Source organism: Silurus aristotelis, assembly GCF_946808225.1.
Source record: "Silurus aristotelis genome assembly, chromosome: 3".
Classification (NCBI taxonomy): Eukaryota; Metazoa; Chordata; class Actinopteri; order Siluriformes; family Siluridae; genus Silurus; species Silurus aristotelis.
The window spans coordinates 10,233,631-10,249,776 of record NC_139576.1 but is presented as its reverse complement, the minus strand read 5'-3'; the positions used below and the strand labels follow the sequence as shown (position 1 = coordinate 10,249,776).

At 37.3% G+C, this 16,146-nt stretch overlaps 1 protein-coding gene across 2 annotated transcripts in view; it reads right to left on the bottom strand.

Moving 5' to 3' along the window:
- The window catches only part of abi3bpa (ABI family, member 3 (NESH) binding protein a), a 47,844-nt gene extending 45,585 nt beyond the window's left edge, over nucleotides 1-2,259 (bottom strand). Inside the window, exon 1 of one of the 2 annotated variants that reach the window (XM_083536924.1) lies at nucleotides 1,938-2,259. In XM_083536924.1, coding sequence (XP_083393050.1) covers nucleotides 1,938-2,007 — 70 coding nt within the window. In that variant the 5' untranslated portion in view covers nucleotides 2,008-2,259. The remainder of the gene's footprint in view (nucleotides 1-1,937) is intronic. The other variant, XM_083536925.1, reaches the window with a different exon arrangement.
- Nucleotides 2,260-16,146: the final 13,887 nt, after the last annotated feature.

The window sequence follows — 16,146 nt, the reverse complement described above, 5'->3', positions numbered from 1 at the left end:
TGAAGATAGCGAAGAGTTTATTTTTGGGAATGGAGTGTAAATATTCTTGTTATTTATTATTTTTTATTTTTTTTAATTCAGATTAGATTTAAACGGAAACTGCTCTGTTAATCCTGTTCAAGGGAAGTGATGTTAAGAATCATGCTGATAAAGGTGATGTAAGGTTGATCCCTGTGGTAGATCCAGATTGGGGAATAGTATACTGGCTGTGGTGCTGCGGAGGGAGAGGGTGAATAGGAAAAAAAATGTATGACATGGTATGACAATCCTGAATATTAGTACATTGGCGGAGTGAGTGAAACTATTTAAATATTGTCCAGATATTGAATATAAATTTCCATGTCAGGATCAGTGTACTAATAATAAAATCAGGTGGCACAGCAAATTATTTACGGCTCAGTGGTATTAAATAAATGAACAGACTTTTTTATTATAGGTGTAGGAACAAGTAATAAGAAAATCAGCTACACTTCCATCTGGTTTCAGTAATCAGCACTACAGTGTTACAGCCTGAGTCAGCCAATAATGCTTAGATATGCTACATGTTCACAATCAGCTTCCAGTGCTGTATGACATTTTGGACGTTTAGCAGTAAATAATTGGTTCTTTAATATTTATTTTATCTTTAAATTAGATCTTAGTATGCAAAAGTGAGACTTGTAGTGCATTTCCCACTGTGATTCACTGCATTTGCACTTGAAAGTGAAAGTGGATTTTATTGGGACGAAAGCTTTCAGATTGAATATTAGAGACTCATGAAAGATAAATGGAAGCTCTCCATGAACTATCCATGTTGTCATCATTTGGATTACGATTTGGTGTATGAGATGGGGAACAGCATATGTTTCAAATCATTTTAATAAATAATTTTAAAGAAATTGGTCAGAATTTCACTTCTGCAGTTCTCATCCTGAAAGCGACCACTCCCATCAGCCCATGATTTTTATTACGCATGTTTTTATGTGTTTTAGTGCAAGCTTAGAGATATGGAGACTTTCTGTTTATTTTCTATTCTTTCGAGACCATCAAGCAAAGACTCTCAGATTTCCTAAAACTGTGCCATATAGCTAAGGCCTAATCTCAATCTGTGGTTAAATTCGCTCATTGAGTCAGGCAATTATGTAATGGAGTAATTTAGAGAAAAAAAACGCTTCAGGATGATGCAAAAGTGTTCAGGCTGCAAGGTCTTTCCAAGGGCAAAAAAAAGAATGTTTGTCACCAAGACCAGAAAAGCCAATATTACAATACAATACAATACACTCTTTATTTTAATTTTAGACCAGACCATTTTGGTTTAAGATGATGTCCAGAGTCTCCTCACATTTCCACACACCTTCCCAAGAAACTCATACACACTTCTATTACCGATTACTGTTGTGGATTGAAGTGACATCCAAAAGTAATCAGTTCCATTTTGCAGCGACTAATGACCAAATTAGGGCTAACAATAACATCATGTTAAGTTCATAATTTTTTCATTTTGAACAGGCACTCGTTACCAATCTGATAACCTAAATTCATTTAATTTGATGTCATGCTTGTTTTTGCTGCATGCTTAAATCCTTTTGCACACAAGAGACAAAAACTGAGCCAAACTAAGCAAATCAAAGAACAAAGTACACAAATTCATGCCAGAACCTGCGGTATTGGATTTCAATCAATATAAAGCCATAAATAGCATTACCAGAATTGTACCAGAAAGTCGTGCTCTTGTACGATAAGATTTACCATTAACTAAAATCTAAATATTGGCAGATGATTTATTATCACTCATGCATAACTATGCGTTTCTTGTCTCTCACCTGTAGTGCTGCATAAAGCAACAAATCATAAGCTCACCCCAGCTTCAATTTTTTTTCAAGCTATATTTTTAAAACAGTCTGTTTCTGCAATCACATACAGTAATTATCAACCGTTAAAAGCACAATGTACTATACCTCTGGATGCACAGGTGAGGTTGGGGAGCAGAACCTCGCTGAGGATGAGGAGGAGCAGGAAGACTGACATGCTGTTCCCTGCGGTTCTCAGGGGGTTACTATAGCTCAGTGTTATCCACCGTCGGCTGCTCTGATTGTTCTTCAGCAAACTTCTGCTCAGCTCTGAGGCTCGGCTCACACCCACTTTCACTTTAATGTAACTAAGTGTTTACACGTGTGCCTGAGAGTGAGCATATATTCTTGTGTGTGAAAGGGCTGTGCATAGTATGGCAGGAGTTTGAGAGGTTCTGGTTTGTGACCAGACCATCTCTAGTGGACAAGCTGGGGGGAGGTAACCTCTGATGTCACACATGTTGTCAAAGTTTGACATGACTCTCTCTCTGTTTTTCTCTCTCTCTCTCTCTCTCTCTCTCTCTCTCTCTCTCTCTCTCGTTCACACACAACCTCTTTCTCTCTCTTCATTCTCACTTCATTCTCTTTTCTCCCCATAGGCAGATACTATTTCTATTCCACCCCATTTGGATCTGCTCTTCAAACCATGAGGATTTATTTTTTATTAATGAAGAACATCACATTTCAAACATACAATCATATATTTTTTTTTTTTACATATTGCAAAATAAATTGTAGAATGTATTACTGACATTCTCTCACTGTATCCTTATTAGTTCTCATTATTTGACATAAAAGGATCATTGCTGTTTTAACACTGACCAATGGCTGACTACTGACAACACACTTACTCATCATCAGTAAGCACTTAATCCTGGCTGGGATCACACTGTATCTGTATCAGGAAAACTGGGAATAATTTAGGAACACACCCCAGATGGGATACCAGTCTATTACAGGGAACACACACATTGATAAAGTAATTCACATCTTGGAGCAATTTGGAGCCACCAATTCACCTACTGGCCATGTGTCTGAAATGTGGAGGGGAACCAGAGGTTTCAGAGGAAACACATGTGGAGAGCATTTCAAATTCTATAGAGATAGTTACCTAAGCAAAGGATTGAACCACAGACCTGGAAACTGTGAAGCAATGTAGTGCATATATTGGGGTCATTCATCATTAATTTGTCAATTAGCTCACCAATTTATTAACTCACATATAATCTCATCACTAATTTACTTGTTGACTAATCCACACATTAGCGCTTTGGTCTTTCACACCTTCTGTCATCTATTAACTCATTATTTTAACATACCGAGTCTATTAGCTAATAAAAGTAAATGTAACCACTTTGCCTAGTAATTTTCTTAATGACCATTAATTCAATGTTTAATGAAGAGAGGAATTCCTGGTATGGGCACTTCTAGCAGAAGAGCATGTGCATGCAACAACCAGAGCGAGCGCAAGCCACACCAATTAACGTGCTTCATTCAGTTACGGAAGTCATCAGGAGCACGGCACAAGCTTTGATCGAGAAGAATGTCTCCAAAGAAGTGAGTTTTTGGATTTGAGGGAAGGAGAACCTTGTTCAGTACTTACTATATAAACACTTCCTGCTGGGGTTCCTGCTGGGGTGGTTGTTGCTGTTGTTGCTCTTGATGTTCAATTTCAGACTCTTTTTGTTAGCCATGTTTCATTTAAGAAGATCTCCGCTTAGGGCACGTCTCCAGCAATTCGACTGTTTCCAGAGAGAATCATAAAGCTGTATCCTACTTTTATAAATCTGATTAAAATAAAGACTCTTAGGAAAAATTTGGGATGCAATACAACTCTATGCGAACTCAAGATTAACATGAGATTGGCCGAAACTGGGTGTGTTATGCTTCCTTTAATAATTACACACCATTTAAACACATCATTTGTTTAACTTAGTGATGAAAAATATTTTATTGAACTATTTGTTTATTCTTTTTCTTCTAAATTTAGTGGTTCTTTTTAGGTAAAACTCATTAACTTATTTCAGTTGAATTTTCAGTGGAGCTTTATAATCTGTTTATGGTCTGTTCAGAAAGAATTGTGTGACTAAATTGGTGACACACGTTGTTTGTACTTAACACCCAATTATCCAGGTATTTATTCGGATTGGAAAGGATACAAAGTTTGGCAAATATAGAAGAGTAATTGTTTCATTAAACCAGCAATATAAAGTTTTTATCAGCTCAAATTAATCAGTTTTACAGATCATTATTATTGAAACTTAAATTATAAATTGACCATAACTAATAAGTTTACCCTGCAGGTGATTTGTGCACAGAGAACAACAATATTATTATTATTATTATATTATTATTATTATCATTACTATTATTATTATTATTATTATTATTATTATTATTATTATTTATTTATTTATTTATTTTAAACATCATAATTATAAATCATGTATAAAAAGTTTATTCTAATAACATTATATTCAGAATCATATTTGTGTAAATGGGGCATCTAATGATCTAATGTGGGAAATTATGGTTTAAGACACTATTATTCACCTACATTCAATTTCTCTGACTTTGTAGCCAGATCTCAGTTTTTTCAATCCAGAGTAACAATTGAAATAATAGTCTGTTCTATAACTAACTCTGTAATAGCAGGTTTAATAATGTATCTCAGACATTTAGCAAAAAGCTTTTCAAAAATCACAGAGATTCCCAGAAGCAGCATTAAGATGATATTAACAGGTAAAGCAAGTGTTTAGTGTGATGCTCACTCTTAAAAATTAGCAATGATTATTGATGCTTTAAAGAACCTCAGCCAGGAAAGATTTTCAATTGTTCTTCAGAATGACATGCAATTCAATTTGGACACACTGTTTTTAAAGAAATGTAGGGTTGTCTGTTAAAACCCACCCACCAATCAGCAAACCATTTCTGAAAACAATGGGAAATGTTTCTTCAATTATTTCAGAGCACAACACTTCTGTTCTTTATACTACTTCATCACATCATAAATTATCTTATGTCTTCTGCCAAACAGCTGATTTATAAGCTTATTAGCTTTGAAGATTTTCCCAATTCCAGAGCCTTAAGTTAGGTTGACACAATACAGCAACTCACATCGACAAAACGTCCAGAGACAATACCTTTTTCAGTGAGTTCTGGGGACATAAACCACAGTGACTGATTAAATGTGGGTGTCCAACAATGCTTAACAATTAAGTTCATGAAAATATGGAGAAACTTGGTGCAGTGATTACCAATGGGTTTGAAGACAGTAGACTATGACAGAATATGACAGAGCACATGTAACAGTCAGACACTTTTTGTGTAGATGTCACACACATCATCTTGTATATATAAATTAATGCAGAAAGTATTCAGGCCATTTTTAGTTTTTTTTATGTTGTCACCTGATACTTACAATCATTTAAATTGATGATTTTTTTCATTAATCTAGTAATCAAAGTGAAAACAGAATTGTAGAAATGTCTGTAACTTGTTTTTTATTAAAAAAAAAAAAAAAAAAAACTGAAATATCACATGTAGATATGTATTTAGTCCATTTGCCAAATCTCTTTAAAATGTGCCCAGGTGCCTCCCATTTCTTTTGCTGAGATATTGCTGAGACGTTTCAACACCTTGACTGGAGTCTACCGGTGGAAAGGTTTAAAGATTGGACATGATTTGGAAAGGCATAAACCTCTCTATGGAGGGTGACAATTTATGTGAGCAAAATACAGAGGTATTCCCCTTGAAATCCTGTTCCACAGTCCTCAGGACGTTTCTACATACAACAACCCTGAGCACACAGCCAAGACAACACAGGAGTGGCGTAGGGACAACAATGTGAATGTCCTAGAGTGGCCCAGGCAGAGCCCTGATTGAGTACTGTTGAACTCAAGAGACCGGAAAGTGGCAGTCCACATATGGTCCCCATTCAACCTGACCCAGCTTGAAAGGATTTGCCATGAAGAATGGCAGAAGATGAAGAATGGCAGAAGATCCCTAAATCCAGATAACGCCACAATTCCCTTTGCGCAGCACTCACACCATCACCATTCTTATAAAAGGATTTTACAGTGAATGCTTGTTTCACACCATTCCACTGCTCCATTATATCTATGGAAAGGGGTTCTAAATGAGGTTCCAAACAAATGTTGACAGCTCAAATTTCCTGTTTCCCTGCATCATTCTGTGTATATACAGTAGTAGTATATACAAAGTTACACACTGTTGCTGGTAGTTTGGATCATTTCTCCATGCAGATCTCCTCTAGAGCAGTGATGTTTTGGGGCTGTCGCTGGGCAACACAGATTTTCAACTCCTTCCAAAGATTTTCTATGGGGTTGAGATCTGGAGACTGGCAAGGCCACTCTAGGACCTTGAAATGCTTCTTACAAAGCCACTCCTTTGTTGTTTGGGATCATTGTCATGCTGAAAGACCCAGCCACGTTTTATCTTCAATGCCCTTGCTGTCCTAGAAGGAGGTTTTCACTCAAAATCTCACGATACATGGCCCCATTCATTCTTTTATTTTCTTTACACGGATCAGTCGTCCTGGTCCCTTGGCAGAAAAACAGCCCCAAAGCATGATGTTTCCACCCCCATGCTTCACAGTAGGTATGGTGTTCTTTGGATGCAACTCAGCATTCTTTCTCCTCAAAAAACACGACAAGTTGAGTTTTTACCAAAAAGTTCTATTTTAGTTTCATCTGACCATATGACATTCTCCCAATCCTCTTCTGGACCGTACATGTACTGGCTTAAGCAGGGGGACACGTCTGGCACTGCAGGATTTGAGTCCCTGGTGGCATAGTGTGTTACTGATGGTAGCCTTTGTTACTTTGGTCCCAGCTCTCTGCAGGTCATTCACTGGGTCCCCCCGTGTGGTTCTGGGATTTTTGCTCACCGTTCTTGTAATCATTTTGACCCCACAGGGTGAGATCTTGTGTGGAGCCCCAGCTCAAGGGAGATTATCAGAGGTCTTGTATGTCTTCCATTTTCTAATAATTGCTCCCACAGTTGATTTTGTCACACCAAGCTGCTTACCTATTGCAGATATTTTCTTCCCAGCCTGGTGCAGGAATAGAATTTTGTTTCTGGTGTTCTTTGACAGCTCTTTGGTCTTGGTCATAGTGGAGTTTGGAGTCTGACTGTTGTGGACAGGCGTGTTTTATACTGATAACGAGTTTAAACAGGTGCCATTAATACAGGTAACAAGTGGAGGACACGTTAGGAGCCTACGTTAAGTTACAGGTCTGTGAGAGCCAGAAATCTTGCTTTTTTTGTAGGTGAACAAATACTTATTTTTCACCATAATTTGCAAATAAATTCTTTAAAAATCAGACAATGTGATTTTCTGGAATTTTTTTTTTTTCTCATTTTGACTTTTGACAAGTGTACCTATGATGAAAATTACAGGCCGCTCTTACCTTTTTAAGTGGGAGAACTTGCACAATTGGTGGCTGACTAAATACTTTTTTGCCCCACTGTATGTTTGCCCCACTGTATATATATATACATACAGTGGGGCAAAAAAGTATTTAGTCAGCCACCAATTGTACAAATTCTCCCATTGATACAAAATTTACCAGTTCAACCAGTAGTAGAAAAAGTACAGCAACTGATGATTTGTGTGAATGTATCATTTTGTGTGTTTCAATTGTAAGTGTAATCATTTCTAACTACAATATTGTTAGTGGTAAAACTGTTTTCACACTATCTCACACACATTCCTTTGTCCGTTCAGTGTCTATACGATATTTACGATGTTAGTCGGTAAGGTAAACAGAGAGTCTTATCTGGGCTGGTATGTCCCCTTGTCTAAACAGGAAAACGACTTTAGGTCAGATTTCTCCCCAATATGTGTGTGCGTGTTCGTGTGTGTGTGTGTGCGTGGACTGTATCATCCTGTGTGTATAAATATGTGTCTGCCACCTGCAATAAACTGAAGAGGAACATTGCTACATTCTGTGTGCTGTGTATTTCTCCTTCCCTGAATTCAGAAAGGCACTACGGAGCATCACAGGTCGTATGGAAAATCTCTCCATGAATTAAGTTTCGTTTGGGCATGATAAAAATCTAACAAATATTTTTTAAATATAAGAATATTGCAATTTCATTAACCAACATGTGGATGATTATAAACTCCTAATCAATCAGAAATCAACATAATTATCTAAAAGCTAAAACCTAAAGTTAGGCTGTATTTAGACAAGAGACAGTTTGATATTAATCTAATGTTACATGATTTTCTGTTGTCATTTAGACTAATCAAAGCACTCTTATGCTCAGCATGAAGTTTGGATCTTCCATTGTTCAGTTTTCTGCCCTCTTTCCAGATTCTTTTTTATCATCTGCACAAGGATTTCCACTTGGTCCCAATTATTTAATAACTTCCACTCATCAGGCAGGGTGTGCATGTATGTGTGTGCATATGTGTGAGAGAGCGTGAGAGAGAGAGAGAGAGAGAGAGAGAGAGAGAGAGAGAGAGAGAGAGAGAGTGAGAGAAAGGCGACGTGGCAGATGGACCAATGAAAGGATCTACGAAAACAAAGGCACTCATCAATGCAGTCATTTTTTATTTACCAGAAACATACCTTACCTACACATACAATATTCAAGGGAAGTTTGAAAAATCCCAACAGAGGCACCGGAGGACCAGCTGCACTTACGTACGTGTTAATAATATCGCACGTGGGACTTTTATGTCTCTTTCTCTCTGACTGATTAACTAAAACGTTGTGTTTGAATTCCAGCACAAATTTGCACAGTGTCTCTGCTTCAGTAAAAGTTTAAATGTATGAGGAATTTAGCATCCTGGACTCACTTATAGGAGAGAATCTGCAGGGTAGCGGAATATTTTGCATGTGGCGTTTAGGAGGCAGGGCTCGCGCATTACCTCATGCTAAAGCAATACTTGTGCAGGATGCCAGATTTCAGTGTTTATTAAAAAATGTCTGCTGGATGGATTAAACGATCTCTTTCCATCAGCTTCACTAGTTTGGGTTGCAGGAGTCCAGGGTTATAAATAGAGAGACTGCACACATTGCATTAGATTTAAATATATCGCTTTCTGGACAGTTGTAAAGAAGATGCAGTTTGTGTCTTTAAGCATGGAACAGCTTTTATCAAGCCATGTTTTCTGACAAGTTGAAGTAACCACAGTGTCACACTAACAATTATGTTTTGTGCTCAGAAAAGCAATGCTATATTTTAAAGTACACATTTCCACAAAAAAACAACAACAACAAAAGCACTTCTCACACTTTACAGCCTCTAGCACTGATCGATTAGACCCATCATCTTATGCATCAAGGCTCTTTTCTGTTCTGGCACCCAGGTAGTGAAATTAACATCTTGATTGGTCTTAAAATGAAGAGTAAAGACCTACATTATTACCAAGCACTGAAATCTAAATGAATTCAGATCCTCACATTGGTTTTTCTATTAATGCGGGGGACCTCAACTAATTATTTTCTCCCTCCCTACAGATGCTCTTGTTTCCGCTCAGATTTTGGGTCATGTCTGGCAGATATTTCCCAGATATTCATTGTGGATCGCAGCTCATCAACTGGAGCTTGAACCCAGAAGAAATTAACCACTGTTCATACCAGGTGATTTCTTTCCATGTAAAGAAATCATTCGCTTATCATTGGCTTCCTGTAGCTGCCTGCATTTGATTAAAAATATTAATGCACATTTTTTAAAGCTAAAAATGAACCAGCACCCATCTACCCATCAACACATGCTCACTCTAATCCATTACCATCGCTTGACTGGTCTTACCATCTCTCGTGGTATAAAGAAGACATGCTTAAAGATTCTTCTCTGTTCTGGTAATGACGTGGTGGAACGAACTTCCAACTGATGAGCTGAACAGCCGAGTCTCTAGTAGGACATACATCATCTAGTCTAAGGACATACCTCTTAATATCCTTCTTTATCACTTCTCCTCTCAGAACTATTTTCTCTCCCAACAATATTTCAGACTAATGGTATTCTTAGTCTTAGTCTGTGTCCTAATAAACCAGCATTAGAAAGTATTTATTAATGGAGACTTCAAAGCACTTTTGTAAGTTGCTCTGGATAAAGGCATGTGGCAAATGCCATAAATGTAAATTAGCACTTTGGTGATCATCCCCATCATATAGATGTGGGATGATGATAGACTGTACAAAGCTCTTAAATACTTCCCTCTGCATATGGCCATCTGCTAAATGATGTCAATGTAAATGTTAAAAAGTACATATGTTAAAAACTGCCACACTTTCATCTATGGTCAGCATATTCCTAAACTCTCAGGAATGCCTAAAACCTAAAAACAGAACAGATGCTACAGTAGAGTGACAACTGCAATTGTAAAACCCTTTCTCATAAAAAAATAAAAAAAATAAATCTGCGATTAATGCCACATCATATTTCACACCCTGTCTGGCTCATAAACAAAGGCGATATGTACATGATTATGAGAGGATAAAGAAAAATGGGATGGTATGGCTGAAAACCTTTACATCCACTAAAATTCCCTATCTTGAATAGAAGCTCCTCAATGCAATTCTGTTTTTTTGGCAGTGGATCTGTGTTTGTTTGCAATACTGCACCAACATTTTCTTTCTGTTTCCAGCTCTGATACACTTCCAGGCATGATGATCTTCATTGTTTCTGACTGTGTGGGAAACATGGATGTTTTCTCCCTTCTTTTGTCAGTGGGCCATCTATCATCCTTTGCTGTTTGTTTGTCATATTGGTCTCTAAGGCAGATGTTTGAGAGCTTGGCCCTGCTGTTCAACTCCATGCACGGCATCAAACGGAGTGCAGACGGCACTGCCTGAACTCCTCTCCAGCACAGAACAACTGATCGATGGAAGCTGGCCAGAGTAACAGCCGCTTTTACAAAAACATTCTTACTATATATGTGCAAATTACTTTTTCCTTATCTTGACTGGACACAGACATGGATATGAAGTTAAGAGTTTTAAAAAGTATTTTAGTAGGATTATGGGTCAACACGAGGCACCTTAAGAATTACATTAGGGCTTGGCACAAATTCTGGATGTCTCTGAAATATGACTTGATGGATGCACACCTTTTTGACAAAATATTATATCTTTATATATTAGTTTTTGATGATAGTGGTGTAGAGTGCTGTCTAGCACATCATCTGGAAATCTTCAGTAGGTGTCCACTTGGCCTGACCTTTGGTACCTGTGAATGGCATACAATTTTATCCTTGTCAAAGCATTCATTGAATCCACATGTCCTGTGGATGGGTCATCTTGGATTAGAAAACTCTTATCCGGATAAAAATGTTTATTCATAGAATAAAGATAATCAGTAAGATCTTTGCAGTGACTTTTGAAAACCCAAATGTGTTGCACATGTTTGTGTATTTTTTCCTGTTTCCATACCTGTTCCAACTAATCAGCTAATTAACAGTCTTTCCTGATTTGAAGTGGGTGTGTTTTAGAAACAAGGGAAACATTCAAATGTGCCAGACAGAAGATTCTCCAGAAGGACCAGGTTTGGGACCTGTGATCTAAAAGAACAAGTGGACCTAGTAAAATATCCACAGTGTAACATGTGTGTTTGTGAGTTGGAACTGAAAGTTCTGCAGCTGTGGTTGGCTCAGATCAATGCACTGTGGACCGAACACACATGTTAATCCACAGGATATACACATACACTCGTGCAAATTGTGGAGCTTGTGCAGGCTTCATCAATCCTGCTTTGTGAATCCAATACAAAAATTTATTTTCAGTGAGTATAAAACACCTGAACTGGAGCATGAAGCCCTAAACTGTCCTGATTCTGTATAGATGCACTGCAGTGGCCCAGATCAGCCACCAAAAAAAAAAAAGTATGAATGGCTTTTCATTAGAAATTATAATTTAGTATAAATGTGTGTCTGTTTGACCATCCAAAAAGAATAGAATATGAGGAATTGTTGCAGCTGTCAGTATTTTGTGCCAAAAGGGACGGGATGCTGCCAGAGGCTGCAGTAAATCATGAACTATGCCAAAAATGGAAAAGAGAATGCTTTGGCTGAGGAAAGCCGATTTCTAGAGTAAAATCACACAATCTGACCCTGGAGTCAATTGCAATCAGATTTATCACTTACTCAAATAGAAACTCCAGGAAATCCCTAGCTCTGATTAGAAATAATCAGACTCCTGTGCTATCCTCTGTGGTTATAGATTCTTCTCATGAAATATTTGGCTTCATTAGTCCTCTGAAGCTGGCTTTCTGTTAAGGGCTTACTAAAACTTAAGGTCTGGTGCGATCTCACTAAGTTCATGTTTCAGCTTTGGAACAAATGACCAATTTCTTCCATAGACCCACTGCAAAATTGAAGCAAAAGTACTAATCAGGAATATTTCTGCTTTACATTAGACACACTTTGTATTTAAAAAAAAAAAAACATACAGTAGATAATACATTTCAGTGTGCAAAGGTGCTATTAAACTGATACTGTTTTAATCTCCTGAAAGCATAATAAAATTAAGTTTCCGTTTCCTTCTGATATTGATTTCAACAAACTCACACTGACCCCTAGAGGCTTGAGTAGACAAATGGACAAGATGTTTGCATTGGCCTCTGTTTGAATTCTTGAAACTTCTCAACAGGTACTAAAGAAAAAATTTTAATGTTTCCTCCTGTAAAAAAGAAATGCAACCAATGCTGTACCTAATATTAAGGTTACATCTTGTACTTTAGACAGCGACCCTCATTCATGAGAGGGCAGATGGGGAAGCACTCCAACATGTACATTAGCTATCAAACAACTGTTGATTATTTTTAAAACTTACAACACTATAAATGTAAAATTTTTCGTACTACTAATTACCTCTTTCTAACCGTAACCATATTTATTGTACCTTGCAGTCAAATATGGGAACTGCAACAAGCACTTATCAAGGCCCATTGGGAAAAGAATCTTACATTTACGCCATCTGGTTGACACCCTTATTCAGAGCAATATAAAATTATCTCATTCAAACAACTGAAACATCTACTGTACAAGGGAATATGAGTGGATCACTCCACAAGCCTTTTTTTTTACCTCAGATATCCTCCTCCAACTCCATCACCCTGAGTAAAGGAGCCCCTCAAGGCTGTGTCCTGAGCCCCCCTGGTATACTTTCTCTACACTCATGACTGCGTGTCCTCTCACAGCTCTACTTCCATCTTCAAATTTGTCTATGACACAGTGGTACTAGGCCTCATCTCCAACAACAATGAAACCACCTACCTTGATGAAATGGCCAAACTAACATCATGGTGCCAGGATAACTTTCTCTACCTGAATGCCAGCAAAACCAAGGAACTATTGATTTGACGGAAACTATTAAAGGAAATTTAAGGTTTAACCAGTAATCCTTAAAACCTATTATCAGGCTATAGAAAGCATTCTGACTAGTGCATCTCAGTTTGGTATGACAACTGCTCCAAACAGGACTGTAAAGTTATTCAGAGGGTAGTGCGCTTAGCAGAGCGTATCTCAGGGTCTACCCTCTCTGCATGAAATATTTATCAGTCGATGCATAAACAGGACTGTTGAGATTGTTAAAGACCCTAATCACCACAGTAACTACTTGTTCAGTCTGCTGCCAGAGGCTTCTTGAGGAGCTTCTTCTCACAACTTATCAGACTTCTTAAAGCAAGCATTCCCATCTAAACAATCCCATAAGTCTCTTATGCTCAGTTGTCCTTTACACTCATATTAGTGTTATACTCATACTAGCATTTGCTAGGATGCAGCACCTTACATTGTCATTGTCACTGTTACTGTCTTTGGTTTTTTATGGTCATACCTTATTAGATTCCACACAATCTGTACTTCACTTTTGCACATCTAAATATATTTGCACTTTTTATTATTTCATTATCTAATATTTGTTCTCATATGTTCTCTTATTTTCTTTATTTTCTCATATTTTCTTATATTTTCTCTTATTTTATATTCATAGTCTATTTGCTTTAATGCCAAATTTTCTAAGCAGCCAATCAGGTTTACGAATCACTGCAACTTGTATTCTGTATATAACTATGCTTGTGAAAAAGGAAAACTCTTGAATCTTGAATCACATGCTCCTAAACACAAATACAATGAGGTAGTGTTTTTCTCCCGTCTGGAATGCAATAATTTGAAAAGCTTCTAATTTGTAGGCTTATATAATAAGGTAAATGACCCCGAAACTATCAATATTTCAGGTTAAATATACAGTATATCCTTGTTTCTTCCTTTTTTTGTCTTGATCAAATTTCTATATGTTTAATATGGATCCATTTGGACACAAGGTACAAAAACATCTGGGTAAAGTGCTCAGGATGGGTTGTACTGCTTTAGGAAACCAGGAAGATATGCTGGAAGGGAATAAAAAAAAAAAAACATTGATTGCTTTAAACAAAATAAGCAGGAGTTCCTTAATATGGAGCCAAATTAAGCTGAATGGGTCTGGGGTATAAGGTTTCTATTTGTAGTATGACACAGGATTCTGCATTCCAAACTAACTTAGATTGAGGAGTCAGCCAACAACACATTACAAGTGTCCAATGAAGTGACAATGAAAAGCATGAACTTGCTCACGATATCCACTCCAGATCTGCAAAACAGAGGTAGCATTGTCTCTTTTTTATTCATGTATCGCTATTGGAAAAGACTTGTTTTGTGGATCTGCACCAAAGTAAGAACCAGCCAAGATTAACATATAATATTGTTACATCTGGCCTTAAGCTGTTACGGTCCAAATGTTATTTTTATTACATGGCCCAGATCATTTTATGAATATGAACAAACAGGCTGAACCAATAAACACTAGTGATAGTGATATATTTATACAAATGGTAATGCATGTATGCTCTTGATCTGAAAAGTGACACTATTTTATTAATATTGGTCCAGACTTGGATGTAACTGCCAGGGCATTTCACAACTCCTATGTTCTCTTGCCTGATGTTAGGGTAGGATTAGTGTGTATATCTTCTTTAGGTGTTTTCTGTTACTCAAATGATAACAAGGGTTCCACTGTGCTACACTAGCCTTTACCTTTTGATTTGACAAATCTATATTTCTGTCTGATCAGTATTTCTATTTCATTTGGTTAATTAGATTTCTACTGTGTCATGCTTTTTGTGTTTAACACAGTCCTTTGCTTTACCTTCATATTCTGCTGAATATGGTCAAAATGAAATCAACATTATGTCCTGGGGGCTGTTACTGAAAGGGAAAAATCAACACAAAATAATACAGTTAAACAACCGTTTCACACCACTATGAAAGTGTTCACAGGGTACATTTAAGACATGTTGAGAAATGTTCTACCTATCCTGTGCTGCTGCGGCGGGGCTTTGGTTAAACTGTTACAGACTAATGATTATTCATTGGCTCTAGGCTGCTGCCAACCCAATCAGAAGTTAGAAATCATGCTGGGATTTTCTGTTTTTTTCTGGTTTCTGGTTTCCCTTTGGTTAAAATAATAAAATCAAATGTTGACTGGGTGGGCTAAGCCCACCTCTACCCACTGCTGCCACCAACACTGCATTAGATGCTCCCAGGTACAACAAAATTATTTTATTTAAATTTTTTCCCCTCAATGTACATATAGGATGATGTATGAAAAATATACATGTGCAAGTGGCACAAAATAATAAATAGAAAACAATTACACTGTATATTGCACATTTACATATTGCACCTGAATATATTTTAATAGATTGCATAGGACATTGATTACTGGTGTGAGTTTAAGCTTTTGTAAAGTGAATTGCCTGGGAAAAAGCTGATTTTTATACCTTGAAGCGCTTGTGCTCAGTGCTTGGGAGAGCCAGCTAGTGGTTCAAAGCTGGGTGTGTGATGTCCTTGGTGAGTTTGGAGGCTTGTTTACTCACTTTGGCAGTGTTCAGTTTGTTTAGAGTACTGTAGGTAGAGGACCAATAATCTTCTCAGCAGTCTGGACTGTCCTCTCTAGTCTTTGTAAGGTGACCCACCCAATAGCCCAACGACGGAATCCACTGACTTGGTTGAAGGTATGCTGTGTTTTACTCTCTCATGCTGCTGTAAAAGATTACTAAAATGGATTGTAATTTGTAAAATAAATCTAATTTTTTGAACTTCAATCTGACTCAATTTGTAATAAAGATTTATCTTGAATATATATAATTCAAGCTGATCAAGCTCCAATGAGATGTCAATCACAGCAATGGCCCCCAGCCAATTTGAGTTTGAGACCCCTGCTCTAAGCGACTCTATCAGCTTAACAACAATAACTGGGAGGTATCTGAAAGTGTTCTCTAATTTTGATCAGTGTGTTTTCTG